Source organism: Alnus glutinosa, chromosome 4 (genome assembly GCF_958979055.1).
Source record: "Alnus glutinosa chromosome 4, dhAlnGlut1.1, whole genome shotgun sequence".
NCBI lineage: Eukaryota > Viridiplantae > Streptophyta > Magnoliopsida > Fagales > Betulaceae > Alnus > Alnus glutinosa.
In genome coordinates this window covers 3,889,351-3,910,670 of record NC_084889.1, presented here as the reverse complement: position 1 = coordinate 3,910,670, position 21,320 = coordinate 3,889,351, and the positions used below count along the sequence as shown (strand labels likewise).

General features: G+C 34.6%; 2 protein-coding genes across 4 annotated transcripts; both read right to left on the bottom strand.

The window, feature by feature from the left end:
* Nucleotides 1-350: 350 nt before the first annotated feature.
* On the bottom strand, nt 351-13,738 carry LOC133865748 (protein DA1). 3 transcript variants are annotated; one of them, XM_062302209.1, is made up of 12 exons: nt 13,155-13,738; nt 12,213-12,338; nt 11,927-12,017; nt 9,688-9,826; nt 9,256-9,376; nt 9,048-9,131; nt 8,037-8,156; nt 7,723-7,935; nt 7,208-7,270; nt 6,976-7,094; nt 1,176-1,234; nt 351-873 (listed from the first exon to the last, which is right to left on the bottom strand). In XM_062302209.1, the coding sequence occupies exons 2-12, from the start codon at nt 12,321-12,323 to the stop codon at nt 560-562; spliced, it is 1,434 nt and encodes a 477-aa protein (XP_062158193.1). In that variant the 5' UTR covers nt 12,324-12,338; nt 13,155-13,738; the 3' UTR covers nt 351-559. The 3 variants fall into 3 exon arrangements, with proteins under 3 accessions (XP_062158193.1, XP_062158192.1, XP_062158194.1); XM_062302208.1 differs by having other exon boundaries at nt 12,213-12,364; nt 13,155-13,737; XM_062302210.1 differs by lacking the exon at nt 13,155-13,738 and having other exon boundaries at nt 11,927-12,035; nt 12,213-12,354.
* A 3,447-nt stretch (nt 13,739-17,185) lies between these two features.
* Nucleotides 17,186-20,143, bottom strand: LOC133865204 (type IV inositol polyphosphate 5-phosphatase 11). Its single transcript, XM_062301567.1, has 7 exons — nt 19,961-20,143; nt 19,737-19,867; nt 19,026-19,102; nt 18,737-18,862; nt 17,869-18,056; nt 17,611-17,748; nt 17,186-17,381 (listed from the first exon to the last, which is right to left on the bottom strand). The coding sequence occupies exons 1-7, from the start codon at nt 20,099-20,101 to the stop codon at nt 17,214-17,216; spliced, it is 969 nt and encodes a 322-aa protein (XP_062157551.1). The 5' UTR covers nt 20,102-20,143; the 3' UTR covers nt 17,186-17,213.
* Nucleotides 20,144-21,320: the final 1,177 nt, after the last annotated feature.

The following is a 21,320-nucleotide window of genomic DNA, read 5'->3' as shown; positions in this document are numbered from 1 at the left end:
TTCACCCTATTTGAACAAAGTCAACTAGAGTAAATTTCATTTTATATTTTGATGATCAAATTTAAATTTTATTAAATTTAGTCTGATCAAATTTGAATTTGATCAATCAAAATTTGCAATATCGTCAAATGAACTTTTCTTTGTCCATACAAATTAGATCGATTCAAATTGAGTTTGATTGATCCAAATCTTAAACCCTTGATTTTTCTTCGTTTTGCCGCTAAATTAACCGATTCAAAAACCTAACAGGAGTGATAGTGCAGATATGAATAGCACTTCCCTAAGTCGTTCCATTAACTTTGACAATTGCTTCTTTTTTTTATATAATATTTAAATCATCAATAGGAAGATTTATAGTGGAAGATAATATTTAAATCATATATTGATTAATTTGTTAAAGAAAAAGTAATTGGTGGCATAACACATGGCATAAAATTTGCACTTCTCAAAACTATTCTATAGAGAGTTCCTATATGCGCTTTAGCCTAAGGATCTAATATGAAAAGGCCTAGTTCTAAACTCAGCGAAAAGAAAGAGGCACCATCGACATCCATTGACCTCAATAAGGAAAAGTCCCGGTCATCCGTATGTGATCAAGGGTAACTTGAAGACCATATTTATGCACTGCTTGTTGGCCGGCTCTGAATCCGTCTCCATACACCGGGGAAATGTCTGATTTAATTTGATGTTTAAAGAACTCGCCAAGCTTCCTTTCAAATTGTGATCCTGTACCACTTTTCGATGCGGTGGAAGCAGATGATGAGGTTGATGCAACATTGCTGCCTGATCCAGACTTGAGCTTGGTATCCAACCACATGTGAGCCAGAACCTGACAGATACCTTCCTCAACATCTTGCCTGAGATTTGGGTAACCTTTCAAAAGAGAGCATATATGTCAGCATCTTTAAGAAGCACAAGCCCACAGCATGTTGAACCAGAGTCAGAACCCAGAAAGAAATATTGAATGTTTTAATAAGCAAAGGCACTATTATACGTTAGGTCATTCCCTGAAACCTTGATGTGATCTTAGAGGAAGAGATTGACAATATTTTAGATACTTTAAGCAGAGGAGATCCATTTTTAAAAAACCCCAAGGAGGAAAGAATTCATTTCTAAATGTTTAATGATGCCCCCCACTTAACACCACAGATGCCATGGAAGGAGTATAGAAGCACCTCTAAGACGGAGCCACGCATGCATCATCTCATGAGCTAGGATTGATCCGGTAAGCAACCTGCATGCAAAGATTAGTCCAGTCATGTATCAAAACTTTCGGCCAATAATTTCACTATCAGAAATAAGACATTGGCCAAAGTTAAGATATTGCATCACCAATTACACAGCATTACTAAAAAAAAATTCTTTCTTTCTTTTTCTTTTTTAATCTTCTTTTAGAAAGGCAAAAGGTAGAATATGTGAGACCTAAGAGACTCTGGACTTCATCCCATATCACTAAAAATGGGAATGGGCTAGGGTTATGAAGTTATAATCTCTAATTTGATGATCGAGTCGATTTTGGGGAAATAAAATCCTACCCAATGGGGAGATAGTTGGAGAGGTCACAAAACCCTATACTTTTCATTACAAAACTGATAAACCTGCCAGTAAAGAATTCTTTGAATAATTCCAAACCTAATTTTTTTAATAAAAAAAAAATGTATAGGTTTCTCTTGGCTATATGGATCGTCCGGGGGAGAGATCGAGTTTCAAGAAATAGTGAATGGTCTTATCAATACACAAATGTATAACTCCCCAGGAATTTCAATTACACTTTATATTCATCCCATCTTTGACATGCTGATCGCTAACGGTCAGCTGACCCTACCTCCGTGTAAGAAGGGAACCTTAACTCTCTTAGTCAATTCTCATGATAACTTTATTCTGATTCGCATGTGAGCATGTCCGGCACTAATTGAACTTCATTTCCTCTCAATATCTAACTTATATATTGAAGAAAAAATTAAGACAGAAATAAAATGTTGAGTCTCTATGATACACTTGCCCATGAATCAGCTGGTTTGCGGCAAGAGATTATATATATATATATATTTGTAAGTAATTGTATATTCATAAAAAAAAGGCAAAAACGCATCCCAAGTACAGATGGAGTATACAAGATAAAAGCCTAACTAGTAACGGAGAAAAGATCTAAGACCACATGAAAGTTTGAAATACTAATATCCAAGGTAGCAGCCCAAAGAAAGAGAGTATTAAAGAATAAAGCATTTAATTCCAATAATATCGTAAGATCAAAAAAAAAAAAAAATTCCAATAATATCCTCTTATGGTCCTCAAAGCTACGATCGTTTCTTTCCCTCTATAGGCATCACATAAGGCAAGCGGGATCATCTTCCAAACTGCATCAAGCTGAAACCTATCCCCTGGCGCTCTCCAACAAGCAAAGAAATCTACTACGCTTCTAGGCATTGCCCAAGCCAGCTCTAGACTGTTGAAGATAGTATTCCAAAGTGCACCTATAATCTCACAATGGAGTAGAAGATGATCCACTGACTCCCCATTTTTGTTACACATGCAACACCACTCAACCACAATGATATGTTGTTTCCTTATATTATCCGTGGTGAGGATCTTTCCTAAGGCGGCCGACCAAGCAAAGAATGCCATTCTCAAGGGATCCTTGTTTCACCAAATACTCCTCCAAGGGAAGGGATTGTTATCATGGGGGACAAAAACATTATAGTAAGATTTAACATACAACAAACATTTTTTGGAAGGAATCGAACAAAGTGAAAAGAGAGGTAAACAGATCCATCTTCCAATCATGAGACGCTCTGAAAATTTTAATATTCCACTTATGGGAGGCACTAGAAAGCTCAAAATAGTCTACCACAGTAGTATCCTTAAAACAGGCAATGCTAACCATGTCCCAAAAAGATGCCTTGAGAGCTCGATCCCCACACCAAACATCATGCTAGAATCGAATTTTGAAGCCATCCCCCGCACCAAATCTAGTGTGGCTAGAAAGCTCCCCCAAAACCTCCTAATATTCTTCCAGAGCTCCACCCCATGCGACCCATGAACCTCATTAAAACACCACCCACCCAAAGCACTGCTATATTTGGAATCCACAACTACCCTCTATATGGCCTCTTTCTCATGAACGTAGCGCCACAACCACTTCCCCATAAGAGCCCGGTTGAATATGAGTAAATTTCAAACCCCCAACCCTCCTTCAGATATCAGAGAACATAACTTAGTAAAACTAACCAAGTGAAATTTGAACTCTTCACCCATGCCACCCCACAAAAATCCCATTGCAACTTTTCTAGCGATTGGCCACATCAACTGGAAGGGGGAAAAGGGACATGAAATAGGTAGGCATAGTAGATAAAGTGCTTTTAATCAAAGTAACTCTCCCACCCTTTGATAAGTACATCCTTTTCTATCCAGCCAAACGGCGTTGTACCTTCTCAATGATGTCATCCCAGATAGATTTGGCTTTAAACGAAGCTCCCAAGGGAAGACCTAGATACTTCATAGGTAAGGAAGATACCCTACAACCCAAAATACTAGCCAAACCTTCAACATTCATTACATTGCCAACTGGGACTAACTCTGATTTTGCCAAATTAATCCTTAGACCAAAAACTGCTTCAAAGCATAAAAACAAACTGCACAAATTGAGAAGATTATTTGGATTTATCTTGCTAAAAATCAGGGTGTCATCCACAAACAAAAGGAGAGAAATGTTGATAGCACCACCACTCCCTGACCCCACCATGAAGCCCGATAGAAGACTCCCATCCACTAAAGTTAAAATCATTTTACTTAACGCCTCCATAACAATAATAAAAAGAAGGGAAGACAATGGATCTCCCAGTCTCAGGCCACGGGAGCTACTTAAGAAACCTGACAGGGTCCCATTAACCAAGACTGAAAAGCGATCTCTAAACATTTTTGTGTTGCCATCACAACTCTCATAGAACTCCGCCACACGAAATTGCAGCTATTGAAACCTCTTTAAAAAGCCCTTCAACCCCCTTTCTCCAAAACCACATCTCTTCAACATATACAAAAGGAAGTCCCAATTGACTGGGTCAACAGCCTTTTCAAGATCCAGTTTGCATAGTACACCTGGAACCTCAGATCTAAACCTACTATCAATGCACTTATTGGCAATGAGAACTGAGTCTAGGATATGCTACCCTTGATGAAAGCATTTTGAGGCTTGTAAATAATTTTCTCCACAACCATTTTCAACCTATTAGCTAGAACTTTGGCCACAATCTTACACACTCCACCCACTAGGCTAATAGGTCGAAATTCTTTATCATCAATGGCCCCCGGTTTCTTCGGAATAAAAGAAATGAAGGTGGAGTTGAAACTTTTTACAAACGTACCTCTAGCATGAAATTCATGTAAGACATTCATAATGTCTGCTTTAAGCACCTCCCAACAAGATTGGAAAAAACCCATAGAAAAACCATTTGGACTTAGGGCCCTGTCACCATTAAGGGCTTTCACCACCTCAAAGACCTCATCATCCCTAAAGGGTCTCTCCAACCAATTGGCCACCTCCCCCCAATGGAATCAAGCAAAAGGCCATCACACTTGGGACGCAAACTAAACAGCTCAGTAAACAAGCTGTCATAGAACTACACAATGTGATCTCTAATCCTTGGCTGGTCTGAACAAACTATACCATTAACGACAAGCTGCTCAATGGAACAATTCATTCTTTTCGAATTGGCCACTTGATGAAAGAATTTTGTGCACTTGTCACCCTCTCTTAACCACAGTGCCCTCAATTTTTGCCTCCAACTCACCTCCTCCAAAAGAGTTGTCATCTCCAATTCATTAGTCACCGTGTTTGGCCTTAATATCGTCTCAACTAAGCCGCTCTCTTCCTCCAAAAAAACTATACAAATTATATGCAATAGGAAAAAAGAAAGAAAGACAATACAAGATGGGGGACGAATAGATATGCATCATCTTAAAATGATCGATGTATATAGCCCTGAAGATATATGTGTAGTCTCGTAGAATAAAAAGATAATGCAACTATGATTCATTTCTATTACTCATAGAACTGTCACATTTGTAAGAGTAATGCTACATACTCAACTCACATCCCACTCTCATCCTACTGGGCTAATGTGATAGTACCCATCAATCCTTAGATCATCCTTTATTAGGAAAGAAAAAAAAAATCAAAGGGTTGATAGACACTGTCACATTAGCCCAATGGGATGAGAATTGAGTATTTAGAATTAATCAATTTATAATGAAAAAGATCTGCCCTCAAGAATAATATCATTGCAATCATGATCTACTTATCAAAAAATCATTGCAATCATGATCTCTCAACAGAGATCCATATATCAAATTTAAGCAAAAACTTTCCACCAAGATTAACATGTAACTCGGTTCCAGGTTATTTAGTCAGCAATTTGCCCACAATTCCCATCCTTCCTAAGTTCTTTGAAAGGGAAGTCGATATAAAATGTGGTTTCAGAGAAACATGTCTCTTCTTGGTCATGCATGTATTAAAACAAAAATTTAAAAGCAACACATTGTTTTTAAGTAACTTCCACAAGGCTGCCATTTCTTGGCTCGGGTGTTAAAAGGGTAGGGTGATGTTTGCTAGCCTTAGGTTCAAATATTGCTTACAGAGAGAGAGTAATTTCTGCAGTATTTGCTGATTGTTTAGAACGAATTTGTCTTCTCTGTCAATGACTTTTCTTCGATTACAGAAAGATGGTATTATTTTCAAATAAAGTAGATTTTCAAAAAAAAATTAATGAAGCTTCTCGGAACTTGGGAATAAAGATGGAATTCGGTGAAGCTAGTAGGGCCACAGTATCTTTGATAAGAATGCCATTCATTAATGTAGCACTCGTTAAAATGTAATTCTCATTCTAGAATAAGCCAAGCAGCAATGTAGTAATTTTACAGGAAAAAAAGAAGCATTGTTCGTACTATTTTTTGGAGCTCCTATCAATCAAGGCAAGAACTATGCTTTGTAATTGTAAAGACGTGGCTTTAATTTGTTCACATGAAGAGCCCTATTTTGAAAGTGATCTTAGAGTTCCAGCCGACACATTATTCCTTGTGTCACTCTTTTCTATTCCTAGTCAACTTAGAGTGGACTTAGGTTTATGTTTTGGCACGTCTTATAGCCAACCTTGGATATATAAGTAGATGTGTAGAGTTCATTATTTTTAAGACTCTAGTTTTGCCGCCACACAAAGAAAGAGATAAGAGAGAGGAAGCGGCACAAAACAAGAGAGAAGAATTTCAGCTCTTGGTTTCTGCTCCATAAGAATCTTGCAGTGGCGGGCTGCAACAAGGAGAGCAAAGAGTTTTCTTTTTGTAAAGGGTATCTTGTGTGTGTGAGAAATTTGGGTGTATTGGAGTTTTAAGTTTAAGTAATTTTTTTCTTCACTATTATTTTGTACTCCATCTTTGGTTAGTGAACTTTTTTGTGATCGCCTCCGCCTGTGGACGTACCTCACATCAAGGGAACCATGTAAATTTTGGTTTTTTCTTGTATGATTGTTGTGTGTTATTTATTGTAATAGTGATCTATTGTACAACAGTAATAATCCATTGATCTGGAATTATTTTTTCCTTTGTCTTAGAGCATAAAATTGTTTTACATGTGCTACATAGGTCTTGTGCGTGTGCCTGTGCGTGTGTGTGGATATGTGCACGTGTGCACTTGCATATATATTGATTATATCTTTACATATGAATACACATGCATGCACACATGATTCTGAATATGTTTTGCAATTAATTAATATCAACAATTAGTATATAGCTTTTCTTTTCATGATTTTCTGTCACGATCAAGGTTTCCATATCTTTTTGTTTTTTAAGCATCTTTAACTACATATTACTACTTATAAGAATTGTGAATAGATGTACTTTCAATCCATTTGTTTTATTGTGTGTTGCATGAGTTTCCTTTAGAACAAGTGGTAAAAGCGAAGAGAAAGAAAGATTCAATACCTTGGAAGACCGTACAAGATGAGAATTGCAGTAACCTCACAATGACGCGTTAGTTTGTAGGGCTCTGTTATCGTCTTCACAGCTCGCTTTCCTGCCCCAGTCCTTGGCCGCCTTAAAATCTAGTGATGTTCAGGTCAAAATAAGACAAATAGCTTACCATAAACAAATGATCAGATAGAGCTCCATATATCTCAGTATATAAACACAATGAAGCTTTTGAACAAATTCTTACAGTGCTGATAGTTTGCTCCTCAGAAAGGCAGAGTCCTCTGGTCTCAGGCATGTGATAATGGCCCTGGCCAAGAAAAAAGAAATAAAACTCAATTTTATAGCTAAAAAGAGATGGACAACAGTGGAATTGTCACATTCAGACACATAATAGGAATTGGTAGGCATGAAATTCTTTGGGATCTAGATGTAACGATACGTATAGAAATGCTCTTATGAATCTACCACACCAAAAAAATAGTAATAATAACAAAAATACATCCAGTGACTTGGTTGACTTTGTTGTATGTACATGTCGATAACCACAAGGGACAATTTAGTAAATAAGTATCCAGTAACGACTTCAATTAGAAAAAGCTTTATTCACTTTGCAAAATCATAAGGGTGGACTCTTGGAATTTGCTCAAGCAAGTATCAGACATGAGTGAAGGCAGATTTCATGAATACTGGTGGTCATTATGGCAAAATATCCTACATATTATAGCTGATATAATATGGTTTGAATGCATTTTCCCTTACATTCCTTTCTCCTTCTCTTGCTTCATTTAGTGCTTCTCTTTTGACCAAGAGTAACGGAACTTGCTGCTCCACTTTCATATTTAAACTTTCGTAAAATTCTTGTATGTCAAGATATAGGGGTTGGCATACAGAGGTATCCATGATTGCAGACTCCAGACACTCTAGACAGAGCTTTCGACCATCGTCAAGGGCAACATATCTTGTGTCTCGTGGCTGCACATAATTAATTAATATATCATGCCAATAAATTTTTTCCAGAATACATGGTTGGTTTATATGGCTATTTTGGCAGATAAAGTGTTTCAATCACTGACCTCCATTCGCTCACAGCTGCAACATCGAGGAGTGCCATCATGTTCATGAAAAGGGCAGTATTTCTGGACCCAAAACGGATGTGCCCTATATTCAATTAGACCAGCACTGTTTGTTGGAATCTGTCGAAAAGATATATATTTTGAAAAAAAACCAACACCAACTGATAATGAGTAATATATCTAAGGAAGAAAAATATTCAATCGGCACGTCTTTTTCTCCCTTTTGAAACATTTCGATTTTGAACTTTAAAACATGACACATCACAGATGTCAGGAGCAACTTGTGCATAAATCCCCTTTATTACCATATGAGGTTACTAATGTTGGTTAGTGGTCTCTTAATTAGAAGTATTTTAGTTGATAAGACTTCTATTTACAACTTACGAGACTCCTAAAATGAGTCATGTGACCTTTCTAGGATATATCCAGGCCAATGGATTAGAATTAAGTCTAAGGGTTGAAAGACTCATCAAAAAATAAATAAACTTAAGGGCTGGGAGCATCTTTCATAGGGAACCCTCTTTATAACATCCAAGGGATTTGAAGTTGTATGTCACAGATTTAACCTGCATTTGCAGGTTTTCATCTCCTCAAGCGATTGAAATATTGGTGTTTGCTATTTTATTAGCCAGGGGTTAGCTCTATGATTTCCCTTCTTAAACAATTGTATCTTAATCATATCTAAATTGCATCACATTTAAAATGAGATGCAACTTATCTAAAAGTAGCTCTCTGTTCTTGCATCACATTTAAAGATGCATTTTTATCTGTTAACCTAAACTTTGTGATCAGTATCTACTCTCAAGAACAGAAAAATAAAATGAAAATTCATTTTTTGGTACAATACTATTGTTTGTTGACATTTCAAAATGTTTAGCTTCAATAAGGTCTGGTTGACAATTATAGGACACCCTTATTTTCTCCTTGGCCATCAACACAAAAATTTGAAGCAGAATTAGCTTATGCGGAATTAGAATGGAGGACTATATTGTGTAACGAGGAGGTACTTACAAAGTGCTTGCAAACGTCACATTTTGGGTAGTAACTCTCCTTGTAGCAAGATTTATGATATGGGTGATTTCCAGATGTAGAGAACTACAAGCCACAAAAGAAATATGGTAATTCAAACAATATTTATGGTGAAAGAACCACTGATGCCAAGAATAGAATCAACTGCAAACTGTGTTCTTCGGCAGCTAACTGAGAGTAATTTTTGCACCTCACAATCAGAAATCGGTACGTTGCAAGCATGGCACCGGAAGCATTCGGGATGCCAAAATGCATTCAGGCAATTCAGATATCGTCCATAACCAATCTCAGTGCAGCAACCAGCACAGATCCTACAGGAAAACCAAAAAGGAAAGGATGAAGAGAAGAAGAAAAAAATGCATTTTTTTATTGTGGCTCTTGCATAGTTATGAAGCCAAAAAAAAAAAAAAAAAAAGTACATTTATAAATGTAAAAAATTAAAACCTTAAAAATAGATTAGAAATGATAATTTCATCCACTAGCTCCAATTCATGGTTGTCAAAGAATATATTCTATACATGCATGGCTGAATAAAGCACTCAAATAGAAAGAATGAAGGAATAAACAACCTAGAACATGAAAAATTGAGATGATACATCGAATTAACACCAAAGTAATATACCTTAAACCCCCCATAGGGAAGTAGACTGGGGCAGGTTGATATGTGTTTCCATATCCATATCGGGGAGGAGACTCCACATTTAGGCTTTCTTGCATTGCTAAGGCAAGTTGTTCATCATCCTCCAATTGAGAATCATGATCTATCAAAAATTTTGAGAAACAAATTAATTCAAATTGTAGCATTTTTTAATTTTATATATATATATATATATATATATATATATATATATATATATATATATATATATATATATATATATATATATATATATATATACACACACTATAGAAAACAAAACTAGAGATGAATATGCTCCATCACTTATTAATATAACAACTTGTTTATTTCATGTCATTTACCCAAAAAGCAAATCCATGACATAGGACAGGAGGTCAGAAACCAAATTTGATGTATCTCATATATTAGCACCAATTTTATAGGAACATTAAGATGTTTCAAAGCCAATCGAAGGAGCAATGCAGGAAACTGAAGAAATAAGTAATCATTACACTTTTGGCTGTATTTAGAGGTTCATACAGATTGGAGGCCAGGTTATAAATTGACACCAAAGAGAAAATGCATCACACCTCATGAAATAGCGATTGGCTTTCTGTTACTTCCTTCATGAACTTCAAGATATGTCAGTGTATCACTTATATGGGCTGCATATGCTTGTCTGAGCAACCATACTTGGGGAGCATTAATCTAACTGACAAATTAAGTATGACTTGGACCAAATACTGACCCTAAAAGACCTTAGACCCATAACAGATGCAGGTCCGAAATTTAAAACCAACGTACACACATCCAAAAACTTATAGGTTCTACCTTATTTTCAACAATGTAAGATTGTTAATTACTTAACATATCATGTAGTGAACTTCAAAATACATCTGGCCTAATCCTGCCTTCACTTGCAATAAGAGGTTTCAGGATGTGTGTGTGTGGATCTTGAAACTGAACCTGTGTTCACTTCTTTGAAATTTCTCTTCGAACCCTACATCAATTGTTTGAAATACTAGATACCCACTAATATTGTTTCCAAAAACTTAGGTAAAGAGATAGACATGAATCAAAATAATTCCTCAGTACCATGGACTATGTCATTCGTGATTGGCATGGCTAACTGATGTGCCTCTGCGATATTTTGCCATTGCAGAAACATATGTTTTTACCTTACCCATAGCTTAGAAGATTCAATATCTAAAAAGCATTTTGTTCATATTTAAATATAATGCATCTCTGCAATAGTACATACAAGATGTTCGCAGTAAATGTTCATAGTCTTGGACAAAACCAATCTAAAGCATCAACATAACTTAACTTGTTTTCAAAAACAGTCAAGATCATATTTAACTCCCCAAATCAAGAAATCTTGTCTCAAATGCAATTGGTAGTCGCTCGTAAATTAAATTAATCAACTGCATTAAAAACAAATACTACTTAATTACTTTCAATGCCACACAGTCTACAAGAATGGACCATTTAATAGGAACCATAAGTCATATTAAGATATACCACATGACTACTATTGTCAAGTGGGAAGTCCTACATCATGTGTTCACTATGGAAGCTACAGTTTTTGCAGCATAACAGAGGTATGGATATAAAAAGTGTGCTTCAAAATAGATGCCACAGTCATCATTTAAAGAAGCCATGGTGCAAAATTTTTGCTATGAAATTTGCCATAAAATGCATACCAACAAAACAAAACGAAGGAGCAAATTTTTCTTTACCGGTAATAACAAAAATATAATCTTACAACAAAATTTCCTTTGCCATGCATCACAGGTTAAGTTCAACATTTTTTTTTCTGCTCACCAAATACATTAACACACTGATTGGCTCAACAAAGCCAGGACCCCATTCATTAAATCCATCCAATCATAGAAAACTACAAAAGGTTTCCTAATAAAACCTATGAGCAATTATATCGAGGTGAATCAGTGAGTCACATATCATTTCTATGAAAACAAGCAAAAAACAGTAATATCTAGTAAGGCTAGTTTAGCCTGTGTTGATTTTGTTTTGGTGAGATTCCAGTTTTAACTGGAGAGATTTGTACATACAGTGTTTGGTTTATAAAGTGTTAGTTCATCCAAAAAAAAAAGACAGTAATATCTAGGAACGATTGAGACATGAATACTGGAATGTGTGAACGATGCAATGCCTTTGAGCTCATAGACAGCATACAATGGCAGGAGCATTTATGGTAGCATCTGAAAGGCACATCACTCACCAATCACGTTTGATCCCCTTTGACTTTCTTCTAAAAGAGAGAGTGCAATTGCATGATCCATAGCTTCATTCTCGCTCTCTGGCCACATATCCTACATTCAAGTTCCCCACTGAAACATGTTAAAGGAGGACCATATTAAGAAAACATTTAGAAAGTGTAAATGTGTAAATTATGTAATTTTTAACAAACCCCATTAAGAGTAATAACTGCTTGCATGCCCATTCCAATCATACATGTTTGCAGAGATAGGAATAAAATGAAAGGAAGAAGTGGTAGATGTAATTACCCCTGAACTAGTAGGTGCATAATGATTTGGATCTCCTCCATAATTTGTATGGCTATGCTCTTCTGAATCTTTAAGGCCAGAGAGCTTGAAAATTTTGCTAAACCAACCCATAATGCGTAATGTTATCTGTTCATGGTCAATGAAGGTTTTACCTGCTCATAAAGCATCTATTTGAGCAAAGAAGTGTCGAAATTAAATCAGAAATGCAACAGAAACTTAAGATAATTCTGATTAGCCTGTGTGATTCCTATAACTTCAAAGTATTCACAGAAAACATTAGGCAACTGCATGCCTTTTAAAATGAATCACAAGTCCATGCTTCTCAGATATGGAAGTATTATGAGCAACATTCTCAGCAATTCTTTTTGTGTGTGTTTGTGTGTGCATGAAGAAATACCAGTAATTCACGAGAAGGAAAATCGCATATGCACATAGTTCCCATTTTGATGATAAGCAAAAACAATGAGAAAGAAATCTTCCATGAAACCTATCAAGTCAAACATATGCGCAAAAGTAAAAGGTCAAATGGGTTGAAAGCAATCCAAAGGAAAATAGAATTAATATGATTATATCTCCAATCAATTCAACACATCGCATTTCCTATATTTTCTATAATTGCATGGACATCTCAACTCCACCAATAGGTATCCGAATTCTTGCTTTTCACTTCAATAAGGTATTCCGGGAAAGAAAAAGACCAAAAAAAATAAAATAAACCCACCAGGCATTTTAGTACCCCCTATGTTTCTGCTAACAAAAAAAATCACAAAACATCAAAGTTCTCGCCACCTCAAGTCGATATAACATACACTGGCAGACGAGGAAGAGAGATAAAGATAGATTCTTCCAGCTCAACATGCCCGTTAAATTCATGACATACAATGGTTGATTTCGTGTTAAAGAGAAAAAGGAAGAGAATCAAATAGTGGAGGAGTGACTCACCTCAAAAAAAATCAAGAGCCTGCAGTACTGGTTGAAGGAGATGAGACCCAGATCAGCTAAGATCCCAAGTCGCTCAAAAGTAGCTATTATAATTACAGAGTTCAGAAAAATAAACAAAGATTATGCACACCCTTCCTTTCTTTCTTTCTCTTTTTTTGGGTAAAAGTTCATAATCTATTCAAGAAAAAGCAACAACAAAGAAAACACAAAGACACCCTTTATCTCTCGCAACCCGAAGCAGAATCTAACAGAGCAAAAAAACATAAAGATGTTCCAGAAAAAAAAATGAGAGAGTATAAGGAATTTAAGATCTTTCACATGTATAAGGAATTCCCAAGAAGTATGTAAAGAATGAAAGGGTACTTGGATCGTACGCAATTTCAAAAGTTAAATTTGGAGAAAATCTACACTTTGATATGGTTTTGGACATAACCCAAAATGGATTTGACGAAGGTTCATCAAACCCAGTTGGGCATTGAATATTTGCTAACGTTTGAAATGCATATATTAGTGCATGTGCGGTTCTTTAAAACTCTTCCCAAAGAAGGGCCCAAAGAGGTTGTTGAGAAAAGGCGTACAAGGAAATTCGTCTCTTAATTTTTCATATTTTTTTCTAATTTTTCTTTTGCTCTTTCCGACAGTGGCAATATGAAACCCAGCTAAAATAAATAAATAAATAAATAATGATTTTCTGACGACAATGTCAAAGGGAAAAAGTAGGGAGCCGATAAAATGACGATATGATCAGATTCCAAGCCCACCAACTAACAAAAAGTAAAAGGAAAAATAAATATTCTTTAATCAATATAAAGATAAGGGAAAATAAACAATGAGTTTCTATGTCTTAATATATTTAACTTTTGTTAATTTTTTCTCCCAAATTATTGACAAATTTTTTCTGTCACATTAGTTAACTCTCAAGTCACCCTCGGTGAATAGGATCTTCTCAATTTGAAATGAAATGAATATTATTTATTTTATGATCGGAATTCTCACTTTTTTTTTTCTTTTTTTTTTTTCTCTTAATGCTGGAAATAATCAGAATTTCATATGTGATGGTGGTTGACGTGATAGAAACTACATCAAAAATTTGGACTGAAAATATAATGGAGTGAGTGATTTTTAAATGCCTTAAAACCTAAAAACTTGTTTTTAAACGGATTAAAACCCAATGACTCTTTTAAAGAAGATTTTTTTTTTCTTCTTTAATAGCGGATAGTTTATATCCTATTGTTAAGCATCATATGACCTCTCATAAAACAATAAAATACTTTTTAATTAATTTTGCCACTAATATATTAAACTTACATATTCCTTAAATTAGAGTATATGATTTGTACATGCATTTGTAATAAAACATATAATTCCTTATACATAAGTTTTAATGCAATTTTAATTTAATCTCTTTGTATTTGCAATTTCAACAATTAGGTCCTGTTTAGTTTGCAGAATAGGCCATTAGAATGGAATAGATATTCTATAGGAATAACTATTCTTTAATTTGGTAGGGGTCTATTCCATAGAATAACTATTCTCATTAGAATAGCTATTCCCTTACAAAGAGGAATACCTATTTCTCTAAAAAAATGAGAGGAATAACTATTCTTTGAAGTAAAAATTACATTTTCCAAAAAAAAAAAAAAACTAATTTTTTATTTCCTTTCAAATCTTTTGTTTAAAAAAAAGAAAAAAAAAAAAAACTAAACCTCAAAGTGGCTGTCCGACCACCCCAATGGGTCGTCGACCAGCCACTGTGGAAGGCTAGGGGTGGTCGCACCACCCCCAGAGCAACTGGGGCCAGCAGCCCTAGTTCTCATTGAGGCTATAGTCCATTAGGGCCTCGGGGGTGCCCCCCAAAGTACATTGGGGGTGGCTGCTGCCGCCTCCGATAAACGGTGGGTGGCCGGGCACCCCAATGGTTTGTCGGCCACCCATCAATTTATTTTAAATTTTTTTTGGTTTCTTTTAGTTTGATTTTTTAAAATAATAATAATATAATGTAGGGTTTTTTTAGTATTGTTTTTTTTTAATTTCAATTAAAATATGTGAGTTATTACCAAACAAAAGAATATGAATAGCCATTTTATTTCACCACCTTTTATTCCTAAAATAATTATTCATTTCCCTAATAAAATAATCATTCAGAAAAATCAACGAGGCTTTAAGTTTTTAAATTTTTTTTATTAGGTCAATCTACCAACTTCATAGAGCCAACGCGTTTTGGTTGGCCAAGCTGGCTATAAACTTCTTACGGCCAACACGTTTTGGATTATTTATCTGAGAACTAAAAAAATAAAAAAAAATAAATAAACTTATTTCTTTTTTTTTCTATGGCATTGAAAATTGACGTAACTGGGCGCAACTAGACAGGGTCAATAAAGGTGGCTTTAGTTGAAGTGTGAACCTAATCGACCGAAAACCGACCAGTCAAACCGCTTTGAAAGTCTCCCACCAAAAAAAAAAAAAATGCTTGGGCTTTTTTTCTTTGCCAAAAAATTAGCAAATATTTTAAATTATAAAAGTGTAATTCATATTTAAAAAAGAAGCAAATAAAGTTAGAATTAGCTTTGTTTGTTATTTTTTTTTTTAAAAAAAAAAAAAGCAAAAATATTAATAAATAATCCAAAATATAAAATATGCAAAACTGTTTGTACCTCTTTAATTTATTAACACTAATGATGTCATAGGATGTGGCAGTAATTTGATCGCGTACGCAAGATTGACAACTGTCCCTTTATATAATGTGAACTGAAATCGTGTCGTGCCAATTGGATTTCCATACCAAATGGGAGAACTTTCCAGAAAGTCATGTTTTCCAAAAATATTAGGTTTAATGATTATGCTAATTTCTATTATCATCAAATTATTTGGATTGTTATATCTCAATAGAAGCTTGCTAGTTAAATGGTCAAATTACTTTCAAACAAAAAAAAAAAAAGGTCAAACTAATATAATTATGTTGATTAATTAAAGGGAAATCCTTTTTTTTTTTTTTTTTTTTTTTGTGTGAATGATTTTCTTTTCTTTTTTTAATGAAGATTCGAACTCATGAACATTTTAAGGAAAAACTTTACTTACTTGGTGTGAGGAAAAATTGGTTATGGTGCATCCTATTAAGGTATAGGTGTACCATGGTCCTTAAATAAGGTAGGTCTAAGGCCTGGCCGACAGGCTTTTCTTTGGCTCCAATATCCTTGACAGGCCGATGAGCTCTTTAGAAGACGGGCCTTGTGCTACTTGGCAATGGAGAGTTTGGTCGCGTTTGGGCCCAAGGGACCCTAGAATAGACGGGTCGGCCCTTAGGATATGGCTGGGGCTAGATACAATAAATAAAACTAAAAGTTAATGGCACATTTGGTTAGTAGAATAAACCCCTATAATAAAATGATTATTCCTATAAAATAAGCCATATTTATTCTTTTGTTTGGTTACACATCATTCTTAGGAATAGTTATTCTTCCTTAAAAGATAAATACTTTATTTCTTTAAAAAAGAAAGAAGATGAATAGCTATTACTTTAAGAATGTAATGAGTTTTTCAAAAAACCATTTTTTCTGCAAAAAAAATAAAAAATCCACAAGCATTCTATGAGTGGCCGGCCACACTAGTAGAACCACGGGGATAATGCGACCACCCTTAAGCCGCCAGGGGTGGTCAACCACCAAAGAATTGTCTCTAGCTTTTTTTTTAAAAAAAAAAAAAAAAAAATTATTAGTATTATTAAATTTATTTATATATATCTTGGGTATTTTAGTAATTTTGATACAATTTTAGTGAGAGCATATGTGTTGTCACCAAATTACGAAATGCGAATAATTATTCAATTTCAACTTATTTCATTCACAGTAATAACTATTTATTTTCTTAATAAAATAGTCATTTTATATAACAAACGTGCCCTAAAATTCAGATTTTAAAATCTAGAGAATAAATTGAAATATTGTGATTGCTCATGGAGTAAATATATATTTACCCTTAACTTAATCTATATGAATTGGACTTAATTTTACAAAAAAAGAGAGAGAGAGAGAGAGAGAGAGAGATTTGTGTACAATTTTTTTACAGTGGTAACAATTTTTCAAGTTTTAAACAGAGATGAGCTTTCACTGGCTTATGATCCGAACTGTATATACCATCCATTGATTCATAAGAACGTAGAGTCGCGTTGATTTTCTCGACGTCTTCTATCTTGAACAAGATTCGATCTGTCCATGCTGGAACTCTTACCTGTACGTGAATAAAAAGTATTTCCATAACTAAAAGCTCTAAAAACACTGATATAATAATTACATGTATTTTTAAATATGAATTTAAAAATTAAATGCTCTGTTAATTCTGTTAAAATTGTATGTGAAAATTACATAATTTAAAAATGAATGTTAGTTTAATAGGCTTATTTAATTTTATTTTCGGAATCACTCTTAATTAAGAGAGTAAGACACAAGAAACGTGGTACCTTGTAACTAGTATCGTATTTGCTACTTCCAACATCATATTTATATGTCGGTTTGAATGTCAATCTCCCCTCGCAGTACCCATTGAAGATACGTCCTCTTTCAGCCTCTTGTAAGAGTTGATCTTTCCTGGTCAGCATCTGCATAAATCTATTAATTAAATATCAAAACAAAATCTTTATCCTAAATTTGCAAATAAATATAATTACTATAATCCATCATGATTATTTATTTAATATAGTGTATTGGCAATTACTTACTCTGTGATGATCTTTTTGTATTAAATATCGCGCTGGATGTGTATCGATCCCCTGTATCCTATAATTAAGATCTCCCAACCATACAGTGATATGAGTAGGCTTGGCATAAGGGTTCCAATTCTTGGAAAAGAGGGAGTGTGATATGTGTTTGCACTGCCAATTTCGCTCTTCTACTTTACTAGCATGAGCTGCATGCCAAAACAATAACAAAATTAATAATAATAATATATATATTTGGTTAAATTTTAAAAATCTATTTAATTAAAACAACAAGAAAAAAAGAAAATTATCAGATACCAACCTACGTACTGGGTAATTGATTCTCACTAACATGAAATTAGGAGATTAATTACGTACTATGCCTAATAGATGAAGAAAAACGAAAGGTGTGTTGGCTATGAAATTAACTACAAGAAGAAAAAGAACAACAATTTATGGGTACGTATTTGGGTTTCTTAATTACAAGCCTTGGATGGCCATTGACATCTAATATCGGCAAGGTAAAACGACAAATCATGAAAAGTTAGCTAGGCCTTGTGTAGTAACAGTTTTGAAAATATTTTTCTATTTTTTTTTTAAAAAAAAAAAATCACATTTTTCTCAAAATCATTAACAAACAATTGAAAATATAAAACATTTTTCAAATGTAGGCACCCATATATATATATATAAAACCATTATCGAATATATCCTAAGACTTCCACTCAAGAAAACCTTAAGCTAAAATCCTGTTAAATTAATCATCATGGACAATATTCAAACTCAAAATTTTTGCTTTGATAGTATATTAAATTTACCATTATTTTAAACATTTAAGCTAATAAAAAACTGTTAAGTTAATTAATATTCTGAGAGTTAATAAACTTACCAGAGAGATGGCATGATATGAACTCCATTCGGATGCCTTTGTAGTTGATGCGGATAGCCACGGCCCCTTTCTTTCTCCTAATTAATCCTCCAAAGCCTCCAACGGAATGCTTATCTACCTGCAATTCTACAAAGCGCGCGGTTTTTCAAAATCAGAAGAAATAAAATCGAAGCAATTATATGATCATTAGTTAAAAAGAGAAAAATGATCCCAATTAACCACAATTGACTTGAGGTGAAAATTGACTTGATTAATCATGCCCTATTGTCGGAACCAAACCAAAGCTTACCTTTGACTAACGAGCCTGAGTTCTTTGGTCCAAAAACATACAGCTGCAGAGATTGCATTATTGCTTTCCCTAACACACTTCAAATATTACACAATAAAATCAGTAACCAGCTTATGGTCGCGTTGAATATAAAACATGGAATTGGAATCACTACTGAAAATAACGCTTTTATTCGGCGGCCGGCCAAAATTATAAACGCAGACCCAAATGGTCTTTGTTGGCGCTTTTCTTAATTAGCCGCCGATAAATCTTGTAAATTAGTGTCGTTAAATCAAGAGTATCGGAAATGTAAGATATTTATCGGCGTTTGTTAAAAGCGCGACAATGAAAGCTAAGAAAACATAGATCAGGGGCGGTTGAGGATAAAAGTGTGAAAGTGCATAGATTCGGATCGAATCTATACGTTGAAGGTGACATATAATTGTGTTGTCATTATCAATGTTGACATATAACAACCTTTTGTTCTGCAAAGACATAAATTTCCAGGAAGATTATGACCCTACTCTGTCTTTAATTACAACAAATTAAGTCCGCACCGGCCAGGCTTCTCTTAACGCATGCAGCCACCAAAAGATTCTTCTATTATACGACTGTTGTTCTTCACGATTATCAAGAGTCGATCGTCGTTCATGGGAAGAGATAATAATAAAGAACAAATTAAAGAGCTGATCAAAGCTAGGAATTATATAAAGCAGCTGGTCGATCTCTTACATGTGGGTTTCTGCTAGAGCCGCCTGTAATAGCTGTAAAATGTTGTCTCGTGGAACCTCCTGCAACCCAACAACGAGAAGATCAAATTTTCGGCTGCTCCCGACGAGTTCTGCTAGATCTTCGTAAGAGACCTTCACATGCATGTATCAAATAAATGTCAATCACAAAAACATGACAGAAACGTTAATTCTTGTCAATGAAGTTGTTGATGATCTCCTCCTCACCTGTCCATTCATGTTCCAAGTGACAATGCAAATGCAGAGATCCGAGTTGCTTGAGAAGTCGCACAGCTTATCCACCACCCCAACGGTCTTTATTCCTTCATGACTCGCTGTCTGATGATCATGATGGTTCATAAAACCCATTGCCTTTCTCTTCAACTTTGCTCGTCCTCTGAAAAACCTAAAGATCTTCTGCATGGTGATCTTCGGAGCAGTTTCTTATCTAAACGTAAAAGGCCAGAAAATGGTTGAAGAAAAGCAAGCCAAATTAATGCTAGCCAGAGATAGCGAGAAAGCTTTTGAAGCCATTGACTTGGACCGAATACAATATTTAAGTATACAACATCGGTACGTATGGAAAATTTGGCCTTTTGGCGGTGAAGAAATTGGAGAAAAGTCAAACATGCGCATCTAAAATGTTTTGGTATCTCTCTTATTTGATCACAGCTTTCTACGCGAGTTGTTGGGCGCATTGACAATATGATCAAGAAGCTGGATAGAAGTTGAAAAGGACAACCAGTCGCGTAATACAATTCTTTTACAATTTCTTACACATATCAGTATGTGATTAATTAGTCTAAAAAGTTTAACACCCTCTAATCACCTCTTAACACCCTGGTAAGAAATTACATATGTGTCTTTCAGACATATTTAATTCGCTGTAACGGTTGAAATTTGAAGGACACATATTTAATTCGCTGTAATGGTAATTATTTAATTTATTGTAACGGTTGAAATTTATATAATTATGTAATTATTTAATAGAAAGATTGAATATGATTTATTCCATGTTAAGTTATATGAAATTAAAACGTTTTAAAACGGTTTTTTATTAATATTTCTGATTTATTATCTTTGATGGGAGGAGAATAATAAGCTATCCAATTAATAACGAGGGTCCCTAGCCTACCTATATAAAGAGTCATGTGTATCAATCTATTGGCACACTCATAGACATAGGCCAGAAGAACTCTCTGAATTTTTTTTTGTCTTTTTCAGAATTCTTGGTGTTGCAGAAAATTTTCTTCGTTCTTCGTCTCGCTTAAACAAAGATATGGCTGGAGGTATTTATAATTACGCTCCTTATTTAATTTAATATATAGCATGTTATTTATATATATTATGCTTACATGTTGTATCAGAGCTAGCATCTATGCCAATTTGTTCAGCTTTTAGTTTTTTTGGCAATTCTTCGTTGGTTGAATTGTATAAATTTACTGTACATAAATTTACCCATGTTTTGTTCAACGCACGTATTGTTTTTGCTGTTTTACATATGTGTCTAAATTGTTTAAGAAAAACATGAACACTGTAAAGCATGAAAAATCATGAAAGCTACACCATTTTGTGCACAGAAACCCAG

Coding starts and splice junctions, on each gene's coding strand:
- LOC133865204 (XM_062301567.1), bottom strand. CDS start 20,101: ATGGGTTTTATGAACCATCATGATCATCAGACAGCGAGTCATGAAGGA. Junction 19,868..19,960: donor CTTGGAACATGAATGGACAG/GTGAGGAGGAGA, acceptor ATGCATGTGAAG/GTCTCTTACGAAGATCTAGC. Junction 17,749..17,868: donor TACAAAAAGATCATCACAGA/GTAAGTAATTGC, acceptor AGATTTATGCAG/ATGCTGACCAGGAAAGATCA.
- LOC133865748 (XM_062302209.1), bottom strand. CDS start 12,323: ATGGGTTGGTTTAGCAAAATTTTCAAGCTCTCTGGCCTTAAAGATTCA. Junction 7,095..7,207: donor AGGAGCAAACTATCAGCACT/GTAAGAATTTGT, acceptor GAACATCACTAG/ATTTTAAGGCGGCCAAGGAC. Junction 874..1,175: donor TGCGTGGCTCCGTCTTAGAG/GTGCTTCTATAC, acceptor CTCTTTTGAAAG/GTTACCCAAATCTCAGGCAA.